The sequence below is a fragment of the Leiobunum rupestre genome, chromosome 3 (genome assembly GCF_980474605.1).
Source record: "Leiobunum rupestre chromosome 3, qqLeiRupe1.1.hap1, whole genome shotgun sequence".
Taxonomy (NCBI): domain Eukaryota; kingdom Metazoa; phylum Arthropoda; class Arachnida; order Opiliones; family Sclerosomatidae; genus Leiobunum; species Leiobunum rupestre.
Genome location: NC_143386.1, coordinates 55,622,974 through 55,638,755, shown reverse-complemented (window position 1 = coordinate 55,638,755; position 15,782 = coordinate 55,622,974). Strand labels below are relative to the sequence as shown.

General features: G+C 34.1%; 1 protein-coding gene across 4 annotated transcripts in view; it reads left to right on the top strand.

The window, feature by feature from the left end:
* The first annotated feature begins 156 nt into the window (after positions 1-156).
* Positions 157-15,782, top strand: part of Lrch (Leucine-rich-repeats and calponin homology domain protein) — a 32,989-nt gene continuing 17,363 nt past the window's right edge. For 2 of the 4 annotated variants that reach the window (XM_090168714.1, XM_090168712.1), the window contains exon 1: positions 158-372. In XM_090168714.1, coding sequence (XP_090024840.1) covers positions 207-372 — 166 coding nt within the window. In that variant the 5' untranslated portion in view covers positions 158-206. Of the gene's footprint in view, positions 373-15,782 lie in introns of all 4 variants that reach the window. The other 2 variants (XM_090168713.1, XM_090168715.1) reach the window with 2 other exon arrangements.

Below are 15,782 nucleotides of genomic sequence, written 5' to 3'. Positions count from 1 at the left end.
AAATTTGTTTGTTCATAGAGGACAGCAGTCGCTTCGTAGACAAGCTAGAACCACTGCCAACTTTGTTTATGCGCTGTCGCTACAACGTAGTAACTCTTAGACAAAGTTGGCCGTGTAAGAACAAAGAACGCTGGCCGCCTATTGCTGAGACACTCAAGTTTTTTGGCAGTTTTCATAAACATGTCGGTTCGGTCGGTTGTTTTACAATGGCTGTTGCCTCGTCCATTACATCCAATCCCCAGTTAACTAGAAGTTTTGATCGAATATTTGAAGACGCTCATATCAGTGGTGAACTTAAATTAAGTGGGAAAAAGCTAAAGGATTTTCCAAAAGTATCACCAAAGTACAATCTTGGAGACACAGTTCGAGCTGGTGAGTCCTAGGCTTAGCCCTAAATTTCGGTTGGGATTCCGGAGTTGTTTAAAGAGCACCGCGTCTTTTAACCGAAAAAGGTCTAATCATGACCCCGGGTTAGTTTACTAGGAATTCCTAAGTAGGATAGTGCTGTCTTTAGAAAGGCGACGTTAATTTGAACTGATTTCTGTAGGACACGCTTATTTATTTAATGTTGCATTGAAGCCGATCTATCCTGTCATTATTTATTTTAGTCGATATCGTGAGATCATAAAATATGAAATCAACATTGGCCTTAATCGAAATTAAGCCTCTTAAATGTGTTCATTCTATTGTATAATTTGACGGAATTGTCTTGGATAAACGAGTTAAACGTGCTACATTTCATTCGAGATTTGAATTATAAAATAACCCCTAGAGCTTGAAATATTTACTTTTTCTAGCTAGTAGACTGGTTTATCCAATATGATAACGAAGACCAGGCTATTAGAAGAAAGTACAACATATTTGGAATAGCTTTCATTCTTTTCAACTACTAAGAGATATCCACAAAAATTCCAGTTATTTTTGTAATTATTCCTATACAGAGAGTTAAGATTTACAGAAGGAGAAAAGCGGAAAACCTCAAACTGTCACTTAAAAAGAGTGCCGTTTATTTTTAGCCCTCTGTACTTTTTCTATTTATTTCCTCCGCAAAAGGAAAGGAAATTGTAATTGTTTGTAGAAATATCACGCTACCGCACGTGCTGGGTGCCGACTTAGACCTTTTTTGCCCAACGTGAAATGAACCGCAACTTCCTGCTATGTTTATCCTGCCGCTGGTAAAGCTTTATCGGAAAATAAGTCTACTTATTACCGGCGAAATATAGGAATTGTAGCTAACATATGTTTCGTGGTATTTTCCTATTTCCCGCGTTGAGTGTTGTCAATCAGTATTTAAACCCGTGCCGGCTTATTTTTGCCAAGGCGATATTTATGCTAAATAGGAAACCATGTTTAGTTAACTGATAACGTGGTACTGACAACTTTTGTCATAAATTTGGCTTGGGGGCTCGAAACAGGGTCTCCACGGTCCCTGGGATTCCCGGAAAAGTCAGGGAATATGAATATGGGCATAAAAATCGGGGAATTTACAAAATGAATCTACAAATCGGGGAATTTCTAAAATGAATCTACAAATCGGGGAATTAAAAAATGAACCTACAAATCGGGGAATTAAAAAATGAACCTACAAATCGGGTAATTTAAAAAATTAATCTACAAATCGGGTAATTTAAAAAATTAATCTACAAATCGGGGAATTTAAAAAATTAATCTACAAATCGGGGAATTTAAAAAATTAATCTACAAATCGGGGAATTTAAAAAATTAATCTACAAATCGGGGAATTTAAAAAATTAATCTACAAATCAGGGAATTTAAAAAATTAATCCAAAAATCGGGGAATTTTAAAAATGGATCTACAAATCAGGGAATTTAATCTCGGTTGCAAATAGAAAATCTTGGCCAAAAAAATCTGGAAAAGTCAGGATATTTGATTGTGAAAAAACGGTGGCAACCCTGTGCAATGTGAATCCCCAGACCCGTAATAATTCATTGTTATTACAATGATTATGTGTCATTTAGTTTCGGCTAGGGCTAGAAATAAATATTGCACCTGTGGGAGACGGCGTATTTACAAAGGCCAGGATATAGCCAGAGTAAGGAGGGTTGCGGGCTAAGATGGCAGATGAGGCGGAAAACGTGGGTTATTTTTGGGTGGGAAACGGGAACAATGGCTCTGTTTCGGGTGGCTTCCACCGCCCGCTACCAGCCTGCGTTCATCCTCCCGTCTGTTATCGATTGACCGGGCCAGTCGGTGCCTTTACGGACACGTGCTAGTGCCGGCTTTCCCTTTCATAGCTAACGCGAAGCCAATAGAATACCTAGACGGCCGACAGACGTCACCGCAACACCACTAAAATTCTACCGAAACCCCGAAGTTTAACGAGATTCGATAAGCCTTATCCTTCGGTAGACCAGATAAGCTTCAAGTAGACTCTACTATTATGAATTAGTAATTGATAAGCTTCCGAATAACCATCAAACTACCCCTTCTAATACCCTTGGAGCCGTGTTATCTTTGAAAATGTTTTCTCAGTAGTATTATCTTTCGGTTTTCTTCAAACGGTTTTTATACTCCGTCTTTGATAAATAGTTCTTTTAAATTAAAAAGGGGTGTTCATTTTTTTTGTCTGTAACGAGGGGGTGGTCTTATTTCAGGGGCATAGGCGCCGCCTTACGTCCCCTCGTATCATTCTGGAATGGGAGATAGGAAATTGAAAATTATTTCATCACAGAGTTTCCGCCGTGTTAGTTTTATCGATTATCTTTACGTCATTCGATTATTTTTTACAACGTTTTAGATTTCAAATTTTGGTGGAGGAAAGTTGCCCGCCCTCGGCGTAAAGTTATTTTTTTTTTCAACAACGTGCGCTAGAGTTAGTGGCATGGGTATTTTAATTTTCAAGGCTACCACAGTTCCTATATTTTTAATTTGTAACTGTTTTTCTAAAATTGTACCTATAAATCTCTATAATTTTAAAAATTGTCATTAGATAGTTTCTGAAACGTTTATGGGAAATGTACAAAACACCTTAACTTGTAGGAAATCTTAAAAAATCACTTAATAATAATAACATAAGTAACATAATAATAATAAGTATGACAATTAACGAGATTTACAACCAAACTGATTTTCATAGTTATTGCGTAATCAAGATGATTTCTCAGCACATAGCCCTCTAGTGTCTAAATATGCGAGACTTCCGCCAATCCGAAATATCTGTTTTCCGATAGATAGGCGGAATATTAGGCTAAAATGATAAAAATTAAAAATGTTTTTCTCGGCGTCACGAGCTTATGTTTTTTTATCACGCATGCTTCAAAACAAAGCCAAAGCCCCTCGCGACTCCAGAACGTGCTCTCCGATATTAGGCTTAAATTTTTATCAAAAAGTAGTCATCCAAAACGGTAAGTCGCGAGTCCAAGTCACAGCTTGAAGAGAGTATCAGTCCCGAAAAAAGGTTCGGCTATAAAATTAGCATTAAAGCAATAGGAAGTGTCATACTTATTGTTAGGTTACTTATGCTAATAATCACTTAAAAATTATAATCATTTATAGTATATTAGCTCTAGCACTTATTTATCTGACTGTTGTAAGCAACGTTACGGCATGCTTATGGAATCTGGTTTAATATAATATATAAAAAAAAGTATTGTAGAAGCTAGCTCGTAGAATAAAGAATTTTCACGCGCTATTTTCTGTTTGCTGTCAAAAAAGCCGCATCACTGTTTAGACACCTTTTTTTCGAGGTGGATGCGAGTCCTTATTGGAGTAGGTGGTCTGTGCTTTCACCAATAATCCTAAATAGGAACTTTCTGATACAAGTCCTTAATGGAGTAGGCGGTCTGTGCTTTCACCACAAATCCTAAATAGGAACTTTCTGATACAAGTCCTTAATGGAGTAGGAGGTCTGTGCTTTCACCACAAATCCTAAATAGGAACTTTCTGATACAAGTCCTTAATGGAGTAGGTGGTCTGTGCTTTCACCAATAATCCAAAATAGGAACTTTCTGATACAATTTCTCTCTATAAGAAAAATAAAAATTTGACGCGAGCTTAAATTTCTCGCTCTTCAGGAAACCCGTTTTCCTCGAGGCCTTTCCCGCAAACACAGCCGTTCCAAATTTCCCTTCTCATAGAGATCGGGAAAAGAATTTCGACGTAAGTTTTGTGCCTCGTGTAATTCATTAACCGCTTTTAAATTATTAACATTAAGCCGAAATTAACGTTTGATCTTCGAGATCCTTTGGCTATTTAACCTAGCTACTTCTACATTTTTTTCCCTCTCCAAAAATGCGTTGCCTTGAGCAACGGCTCTTGATTATAAACCAAACCAGTTTTTAATTGAGCCTAGTTTGAGAGTGCGCGCGAAGACTGACTATATACAATAATAAAAATGTTCCCCCAAATTTTTTTAACGTTTTTGTAGAGGGGGGGGGGGGGACTAACTGCGCACTTTCATTTTTACTGCCCAATATTTTGAATAAAAAGGTTCAACTCTTTCTCATAACGTATTTTCTTTTTAAGTGAAAGGAAATGCCTTCGAAAATGGGTCATTTTTTAAACATTTTTAGCGGGGTAAAATGTTTTTATAACGAGAAATTGATAATAAGCATGGGAAATGTAATTTTAGAGTTTAAATTTTAATTTTAATCAACAGAAAAATTAAGAACCTTACTAAAACGTGCAGTTTAGTTATTATAAAAAATGTTTTATAATTATAAATTGATAATAAGCATGGAAAATGTAATTTTAGATTTTAAATTTAAATTTTACTCAACAGGAAAATGAAGAGCGTTAATAAAACTTGTAGTTAATTTTTTCGACACCCTTAAAGTATTTTAAAAATTGAAATTTGAGGTATTAAGTACGCATTTTTGTAAAATATACCTGGAAAAGCGCTATGGTCTTTAAAAAAAAATTGTACCAATCAAAGGCAGTTTAGAAGAAAGCAGGGTCCCCAGAGGTCCTACAATCCTATAAAATCCTATAATTTTGATATTTGGTCCATTTCAAATCCAGCCACTCAGTTAAATTGCTAGATTTAGCCATATCATAAATTCCTATACAGTCATTCTAGTCTATACTTTTGTTATTGTTAACATGGTTAGCTAATTAATAGTATATTTTTGTGATAAAATGGTTAAATAGTTTCTATTTTTTAAGTGAAATACCAAGATTTATTTCCCTAAATATAGATTTTGTTTTTAAATGCATAAAGTTAGTAAATAGTATAGTCCTATAAAATCCTATATTTTTAGACAAATAATCCTATTTTCCTATAAAAAAATTTAAGATTTGCGTGGGGGCCCTGAGTAAGTTAATTTTTGGGGTTATTAAAAACGTATAATTGAAAACTTGATCTAATTTTTGAGGAATAACATTTTGGTTTTACAGTGTTCCAAATTTGGTTCCTATTTTAATCGTACTCTTTCCCCCCTAATTATTTTGTTTGGAACCCAACAATTTTATGTTTTATGTTAAATATATTTCAATTAAGCTTGACAACGAAATAAATAGTTTCATGAAATTTTCCAATTCTTAAAAGATAATTGGTTTTGAAATTAATTTTTATACTTCCAAAAAAAAAGAAACAATATAACAGAATTAAATCGCTCAAAATACTTTACATTCCCAAAATAAAAATGAGTTAAATATGTTTAAAACATTTTTAGAAAACCGGATAATCTAGTTTCATTTTGTCCATACTCCCGAGAACAATTTTAAACTCTTTAAATAGTCTTAAGTTTCACCAAATACACTCTGAAAATCTTATGTATCAATAAATCTACCGTAAATTAAATTACCAAATTACGTGGTCTAAGAAATTAATTAATTACTCAGTGAAATCAATCGGAAACTCTACGAGACGTCTCGCCTTATTTAACTTCCCGTGAACCCCTTAAATTCCAAACTGTAAAGAATTCGAAAAAAAATATAGATGCTAATAAGAAAATGGTTTCCGGTGACATCCTTCTACTCATGATTAAGTAGAGCGTATCTATCCACACCTTACTTTCATTAGCATCGTGTGGCGAAAATCATCTTTGACATATTTTGTCTATGCCCCCGCAATCTTAACCTCCTGTTTGCGATTTGCATCCGCAGCTGGATGTTGTCGAAACTAGGGGGATAAGGGAGGATGCTATATGGGGGGGGGTGTTAAGTCGGTATCATCCCCCCTCCATTGGGACGCCAAGGGGGGTGGCGTTAATCGTGAGTCACGAGGTACACCCCTCGGCTCTCGGGTTCCTTTTATTTTGGAACCCCCTAAAGGCTTCGAACCTCCGTGCAGATGTACCGTCCGCCCCTCGTTTGAACTCCGTAAACCGGGGACCTTTCAGACCCTTTTATTGGCTCCTTTTACTATTCAAATCACTTTCGTCGACGCGCTTTATTTTTAAATTTAATTCACCGACGAGAACGCTCTTTAGTTATGGAAGCTTTTTCTCTGTATTTTTTTGTGAATGAATGTAAGAGTGGATGGTTGAGTTTTATCGCACGCTTGCCTGATTAGATATTTGGCGAGATAATTTGGTTAGCGAGGTTTTACGGGTTAGTTCGCGGAAATCCCTATTTTATCTTCCTCAAATATATGACAAAGAGGCCCTCGATGCGGATAATGATTTATTTTTTTACGGTAAAGTTAATTCGTTTTCTTTGTTGACACGGTGTAATTATATACCCAGAGATACGATTGCAACAATCTTCAACAACCACGACAGGCTATTTTTTTGTTTTATTTGGTAAAATATGGGAATTATAGGATCCCAGCGAAATGATCCTTTAAAATCCTATAATTCCGAAATTATCCTTTAAAATCCTATAATTCCGAAATTATCCTTTAAAATCCTATAATTCTGAAATTATCCTTTAAAATCCTATAATTCTGAAATTATCCTTTAAAATCCTATAATTCTGGAATTATCCTTTAAAATCCTATAATTCTGGAATTATCCTTTAAAATCCTATAATTCTGGAATTATCCTTTAAAATCCTATAATTCTGGAATTATCCTTTAAAATCCTATAATTCTGGAATTATCCTTTAAAATCCTATAATTCTGGAATTATCCTTTAAAATCCTATAATTCTGGAATTATCCTTTAAAATCCTATAATTCTGAAATGGTCAATTGGTCCCATAAAATCCGTTAGTTCCGAATTGGTCCCATAAAATCCGTTAGTTCCGAATTGGTCCCATTAAATCTTACAATTCCATTTTTTAACCTATAAAATCTTATAATTATATTTTTATCCTATAAAATCTTATAATTATATTTTTATCCTATAAAATCTTATAATTATATTTTTATCCTATAAAATCTTTTAATTATATTTTTATCCTATAAAATCTTATAATTATATTTTTTATCCTATAAAATCTTATGATTATATTTTTTTATCCTATAAAATCTTATAATTATATTTTTTTATCCTATAAAATCTTATAATTCCATTTTTTTATCCTATAAAATCTTATAATTCCATTTTTTTAGAATATTCGGTCATAATCCAACTGATAAAAGAACAAAAAATATAGTTAATTTGTAATTTTTCTCGTAAAGCGAAAATTTAAATCATGAAGGAAAAGATTTGGAAATTCCTTTCTGGATTTGTTATAAATACACCCTATAAAATTCCTTTAAATTAGTAATTACGTCCTATAATAATCCTATCATTTATATATATTTTTGGGCACTATTGAGTATTGACTGGGAGTGTATGTACTTAGGTTTACGTGAAACGCTATTTGGTTTTTAGTTTGAGGTCGTTGCTCCGGAAGTTCTTATCTTGAAGTTGATTTATTGTAAAAAGCACCTGTTATCTAACATTATAGGTATTATAATCTATCAAACAGCTTTCGTAACATATTGAAAAGCTATTTCATTCTCCGTTCTAATGAAGGAAGACACGGACACACGGTCGATATTCAATATTTATTTCCGTTTACAAGTAAACTCTTAAAAGAACGAATTCGGGTATCTAACACATCTGGTAAAATCTTCGCGTACTCTTTCGGGAATGTTAATCTGCTTTTTTTATCACAGGTTGTGCAAGGGTTGCAACGGTACCTGGAACTCCTGGAAAAGTCAGGGAATTTGAATATGGGTCTAAAAATTGGTGTAAAAAATCGGGGAAATTTTGAAAATTGGTGTAAAAAATCGGGGAAATTCGGAAAATTGGTGTGAAAATCAGGGAAATTTTAAAAATTGGTGTAAAAATCAGGAAAATGCCAGGGAATTTAATTTCGGTTGCAAATAGCAAAATACTAAAATATAGGCTAATTAAATACCAAATTTTGGCACAAAATAAATCGAAAAAAATATCCGGAGATGATCAGGGAAAACCTGAAATCAGGGAATTTGAAAGTGAAAAAACTGGGGCAACCCTGTAGTGAGCGTTATGGTTTTCTGATTAAAATAAATTTGATTTAAATATCAATGCGTTTATGAAAATTGAATTTTAATATAATTATTTATCAATTTCTCAAGATAAATATCACTATACGCTTAAAATGTTTAAAAATTAATTTAAATTAAAAACCCATTTAAATAAATCTATTTTTCTTTTTTTAAAGTTGACTTTAAATTAACAACCCTGGTAATGTCTGTAGGAATACCAATTGAGATAAAACTGAATTACAAGTACTAATTAAATATAATTAATAAGAATATTTATTTTAAATTTCAGTTTACGTTACAAATTAATAGATTAATCAAGATAAAGACGAGAAATGTTAATTATAAAATCAGATTTAATTCAAATAGTTTAGAGTGTTGTCCGATTTATGAAAATGTACAAACGTAGGTTCTCTAGCAATTTCAATTAAATTTAGTTGTTCGTTATTAATTAAATTTATTGAAGATTAACCTAAGTTTTAGTTTACATCACCGCTGTACTCCAATTATTAATGAATTTGTCAAGAAAAAAACAGGCATAAAACCTTATTAAATTAAATAATCAGCTAAGCTAATAAACAAGGCACCACCTTAGTTAACCTCAACAAGATTTTATGAAAATCAATAAAATTAAATCTTCTTAGATTTTATGAAAATCAATAAAATTAAATGTTCTTAGATTTTTAAAATAAAAAAATCTAGAACCCTGTTCTTAGATTTTTAATTAAGAAAATTAACCCTGTTTTTAGATTTAAATCAAAAAAATTAACCCTGTTTTTAGATTTTAATTAAAAAAATTAACCCTGTTTTTAGATTTTAATTAAAAAAATAACCCTGTTTTTAGATTTTAATTAAAGAAATTAACCCTGTTTTTAAATTTTAATTAAAAAATTAACCATGTTTTTAGATTTTAATTAAAGAAATTTACCCTGTTCTTAGATTTTTTTAATTAAAAAAATTTACCCTGTTTTTAGATTTTTTAATTAAAAAAATTTACCCTGTTTTTAAATTTTAATTAGAAAATTAACCCTGTTTTTAAATTTTAATTAAAAAATTAACCCTGTTTTTAGATTTTAATTAAAGAAATTTACCCTGTTCTTAGATTTTTTTAATTAAAAAAGTTTACCCTGTTTTTAGATTTTTTAATTAAAAAAATTTACCCTGTTTTTAAATTTTAATTAGAAAATTAACCCTGTTTTTAAATTTTAATTAAAAAATTAACCCTGTTTTTAGATTTTAATTAAAGAAATTTACCCTGTTCTTAGATTTTTTTAATTAAAAAAGTTTACCCTGTTTTTAGATTTTTTAATTAAAAAAATTAACCCTGTTCTTAGATTTTTTAATTTAAAAAATTAACCCTGTTCTTAGATTTTTTAATTAAAAAAATTAACCCTGTTCTTAGATTTTTTAATTAAAAAAATTAACCCTGTTCTTAGATTTTTTAATTAAAAAAATCAACAACCATGGCAAGCTCGTGTGTTAAAAAATAGCGTAAGCAGACGAACTTCCGTTACAAAGTTCTTAGAAATTCTCGATTATAACTGGGTGACTTCACACTCGCATCCATCGCTTAGGTCGAAAAATGGCTCATTTAATTTTTGGTTGAATGGTCCGCTCAATTACAGGGTACTTGACGGAACTAAATCCTGGGAAAGTAGGGGCTTAAACCACCCAAAACAAGAGTCTCGGGGAAAGGGGTGAGACGCCATTACGGGACCTTAGAATACGTTGAAATAAAAATATTGGAAACGATCCCAAATAGTTCCTTTCAAATTCTTGGCATCTTTTTCCAGGTATTTTTTCGACGCGTCCGTGAGGTGACGTATTTTTGGGGCGGTGTATTTTGGGCCAGTCATTAAGAACGAAAGAGTTTAAAATTGGGTAAAGACCCCCCGCTTCGTGTAGGACATTCAAGACCCCCCCCCCCCTTTGTGAGTTGTGACGTCATCTAGATTCTGAAATGGAGGGAGATCTGAGGTCATATACCGAGGGGTTGGACATTCGGAAAAAAACACAATATTGATTTTGTATATTTTAATCCTGGATTTAATTTATACATCAAATTTACCAACTCCACATAATGCAAAAATATTTATATTATAATCCTGAATTTTAAACAAATTCATAAAATCCAGCGAAAATATTATCGACCAAATCTACAATTCCAGGGAAAATTCTCAACCAAAAATACACTTCCGGAGAAATATCCCAAAATATTCGTACCCAATTCACAAATTCCTTAAAAAATTAAAAATACCATTTAAAATGTGAAATATCCACAAAAGCCAAAACAGGGTTGCCACACGTCAGGGAAATCATGGAAAAGTTGCAACGCTAATTTCTAGAGGACGATTAAACGTGTCTATTGGTTTCCCTAGCGTTAGCAAAGTAGAAGGAATCTCGTGAAAAACAACCTTAACGTTAAGTAACCGGGTTCAAGAATGTCTAGGGGTATGATATAGGTAAATATATAACGAGAGTACGGGTGTCCAAACGGTTTTATATATTATAAACCAAAATAATAATAACAATACAAATAACAATAAAATACTTAAACACTTAATAATAATAACAATAAGCATGCAAAAAAACACGAAATACGCGGGGGGGGGGGGATACGCGGGCTCTCTCTCTTTATAACAATAGTTTGAAGCCTGTGGCTTTCGCTCACCGATTGATGAAACGGTCTGGTGCCGTTCCACGTCGCTCGTTTGGGTCTCCTTAACCCTTTGGCTCTGTCCGCTCTTTAACTCGGCCCACTCTCTGGCTCGATCCGAACTCTGGCTCGATCCGAACTCTGGCTCGATCCGAACTCTGGCTCTGTCCGATCTCCGGCTCTGTCCGATCTCCGGCTCTGTCCGATCTCCGGCTCTGTCCGATCTCCGGCTCTGTCCGATCTCCGGCTCTGTCCGATCTCCGGCTCTGTCCGATCTCCGGCTCTGTCCGATCTCCGGCTCTGTCCGCTCTCCGGCTCTGTCCGCTCTCCGGCTCTGTCCGCTCTCCGGCTCTGTCCGCTCTCCGGCTCTGTCCGCTCTCCGGCTCTGTCCGCTCTCCGGCTCTGTCCGCTCTCCGGCTCTGTCCGCTCTCCGGCTCTGTCCGCTCTCCGGCTCTGTCCGCTCTCCGGCTCTGTCCGCTCTCCGGCTCTGTCCGCTCTCCGGCTCTGTCCGCTCTCCGGCTCTGTCCGCTCTCCGGCTCTGTCCGCTCTCCGGCTCTGTCCGCTCTCCGGCTCTGTCCGCTCTCCGGCTCTGTCCGCTCTCCGGCTCTGTCCGCTCTCCGGCTCTTCCGTCACTCAGGACCCTGAGGACTTACTCAGGCCTCTGAGGACTCACTCCATCTCTCTGTCTGACATAAAATCTCTCTAACTCCCTGGTTTTGTTCAGCACCATTTCAGTAGGCGTGGTTTAATTACGGAAACTGACATTTGGTGGCATCTTATTGGAGAGGTTAAAAGGTTAAGGGTAGCTTGGAGTAGGCGACTTGGCTTGAAGATTATTGGCTGTAGAAGGTTCGTGTATAAAAGTAGAAAGATGAAATCATCTGGTGTCTTTCCCAGGAAGAAGGTCGCACGACGGAACCACATGTCGCCACGTGTCTTTCGGGAAGGGTACACGTGGTTGTAGTTTTTATTTTTAAAGGTGGCCGTTTGAAATAACGCTTCTTTCAATAGTTTACTATTGACGTCCGAACGCCGTACAATAAAGAGCGCGCATCTTTAAGTCATTTACGATACGACGCCGAGTATTCAACAATAGAGAGAGAGAGAGCGGTTATAGCGCACAATGGATGAGTCAAGATGTGCGCGCTTTCCTAGCACCGAACGCTGGTTAGGGGAGAGCCACATGTAGAGGGGAGACGATGCAATACACGGACAACAATAATACATTTTACAAGAAAATACTAATGATACCTTTTTACGACTTGGACACCCGTAAGAAATTGAAAAATATAAAAGGGACTTAAAAACTAAATGTCATAAGTTTTAAATAACACTAATCTAAATAGGAAATATTTTAAATGCAATAAGTTTTAAATAACACTAATCTTTAAATAACACTTTTAAAAATGAGCGTTACAAAGTCAGGGAATGCAACAATGGGCCTAAAAGGTCAGGGAATTTTAAGAATTTTTAAAAAGTCAGGGAATTAATTTTATCTTGACACTTTTTGAAGGTAATTTTTACTCTAGTTATCTGACAAATTCTATGATTATTATTTAGTTCCTTGAAAATTTTGTTAAATTTTTTAACGTTGCAATAGTACTTTTGTACTGAAATGAAGGTTGATTTCAATTTATACACTTCTGATAAATGTAGAATATAAAGCTAAAAGTTGTCTAATTTTGGTTTTAAAAAGTCAGGGAAAGTCTCTTAAAATGGTCAGGGAATAGTCAGGGAATTTGAAACTGAAATTATTGTGGCCACCCTGCTATAGGTCGGCTTACAGTTCGTTAGACGCCGAGTTTGCTTTACAGGGGTAAGCAAAAACTCGGATTTTTTAGCTTCTTTCAATTTTGTTTTTTAATTTTTCCTCTTATTTGTTCTGGTGCTAAGACCTTTTATGTAATTTTGGAGTGTGTGGTGCGAAGACCCCGCTCGCATAGGCACCAAATAAATATCTTTCTTATTTTGAAAAAAAAAAATCCTAACATCTCCCTGCCCCTGTGACTTACTACCCAGTTATACATCAGTAAACCCACCTATAGTCTTAGTCGATAGCTACGCCGCAAAATTTTCGTTTTGAAAACGAAAACATTTGAGAGAGTTGGCCGTTTTCGGTCTATCGAATTCTGGCAGCCTTGCCTGCCTTCCGGCTTGTATCTCCATACCGAAAATGGCCGACGATTACGCCGCCGAAAATATTTTACTAAACTGATCGGCGGCGTTTTTTACCGTTATTTTGAATTATCGACTAAGAATATAGAAAATACGAAATAAAATAAAAAATCATGGATTTGTTTTAGTAAAATCTTGAAAATCCAAGTGAAAATTCACCTTTTTTCCCTGAATATCCGTCCCCTCAACATATATACTCGCGGTTATTTCGAGACCAGACGACAACCTTTTTAATACCAAAAAATGTCTATTATTTATGTAAACTGTGTAGGTCTTATAACGTTTTAATGATTCGTAATAATACGAATTTAATTTCCGAATGAAGTGGGTGAAACCATCGCGTACATTTCAGCACCGTGTCATTAGAAAAGCGCGTTATTTCAAGGTCTTCGAAGACAATTAGACGGAATTTTTCTCGCCAAGCTGGTGACGCGTTAGTATTTGCGGTCGTTTGTGGCGGTTTTTGTCTGGTGGCTGATCTAAACCGGAGATTATTGAAATATTTCATCAGGGATTGTCACCAAAAACGCCTTAAAAAAATCTTTCAAACGCGTTGCGAAATAATTTTCAATGTAAGGAAAGTAGATAAGAACAGTTCAATGACGAATCTAGGCCGTAGAATGTGACAAAAATGTGTTTCAAAAGAAATATATTTCGGTAGATACAATGAGACGATTCTCCCCTTATTTTTTCTGCTCATTCGCGGGGATATAGACCCCCCCTCCCCCCCCCCACGCTCTTCATTGATCAAAAGAGAAAAGAATTCTCAAGAACCCCGAGTTCATCCCCCCCTAATTCTTAGCATCCTTCGAACGAGTCTTCCAACATCTTCTCTTCTTCCAAGTGAAACGTCTAGCATTTACCTAATAGTTAATCCAATCTCGTATAATAGGGGTGCAGTCTACGTGTTAAGGATTCGCGTGTGGTTTCCAGGTTGGTTCCGCGATTTAGGGATGGTTGAGGAAAAGAGGATGCTGTTCTTCACGGTTGGCTACTTCCATCTGGGTATTTTCAGCAAAGCGACGAACAGACGTAATAATATCCATTTTTATTTCTTTGTTAATTTTCCAGATTTAATTTCTCGTCGGGTGTCGTTTAGTGGCTTTGTCTACCCTTACCGGGATGTCGGGATACTCGTACACCGTAGCCCTTCAAAACGCTCTCCGATAACCGAAAGTTCATAGTCTTTCAGTTCCTGTTCCATTGTTTTGTTTTGTTAAATTATGTCGGATGTATAAAGCGGCAATTCTCTTGTTTATTTTACGTGTCATTTCTAAAGTCAACCTACTTTTATTTCATTGGTTTACAGGTTTTTTTATATAAATTTTTAAATGACTGGGATGAACTTAATCCGCTTCGTATTTTGAAAATATGAGGGGATCTAATATTGTTTACAGTACGGATCATCATAGATGGCGCCAGTTATACTGTGAGAAAATAACCAATTTCAGAATATTCGTTTTAGGCTTACACCATTGACAAAGGTAGATATAGGATATTTAAAGACTGGCTCCCAGTGTGTAGATTTCTTCGTCGCCGTCTGTTCTAGGAATTTGGAAGGGGAAGCGAAGACTACAGTGGCCATTGTCTACTTTCGGACTATTTCAAGCTGAACTCTTTTAATTTTGTATTTTAACTTATAATATTAATATTTATGTGTAGAACAGCCTCTTGTTTACTGATTAAAATAATTTTGACAATTTTAAATTTAAAAGTAATTTAGTTATTACGTTTTAATTCGAACCCCCGGAGCTAAACAAGTTGGGCCAGCGCCCAAACTACCCTTTAGTTAGGACCTTATATCTCGTTAACTATTAATATTATAATTATCAAAATTATTTTAAGCACTAGAGGAAGGTTCAGCTTAATGAGAACAATATAACTCAATGATGTAATTGTTAAAACAGAAACGTTCAGCGTTAACGAAAAAGAGGCTTTTAATGTATTCTTCCCCCTTAAAAGCGTAATTTTGGACAAAATAATATTACATGTAAATTAAGAATTAAGTTAATATTACATGTAAATTAAGAATTAAGTTAATATTACATGTAAATTAAGAATTAAGTTAATATTACATGTAAATTACGAATTAAGTTAATATTACATGTAAATTACGAATTAAGTTAATATTACATGAAATTAAGAATTAAGTTAATATTACATGAAATTAAGAATTAAGTTAATATTACATGAAATTAAGAATTAAGTTAATATTACATGAAATTAAGAATTAAGTTAATATTACATGAAATTAAGAATTAAGTTAATATTACATGAAATTAAGAATTAAGTTAATATTACATGTAAATTACGAATTAAGTTAATATTACATGAAATTAAGAATTAAGTTAATATTACATGATATTAAGAATTAAGTTAATATTACATGAAATTAAGAATTAAGTTAATATTACATGAAATTAAGAATTAAGTTAATATTACATGAAATTAAGAATTAAGTTAATATTACATGAAATTAAGAATTAAGTTAATATTACATGAAATTAAGAATTAAGTTAATATTACATGAAATTAAGAATTAAGTTAATATTACATGAAATTAAGAATTAAGTTAATATTACATGAAATTAA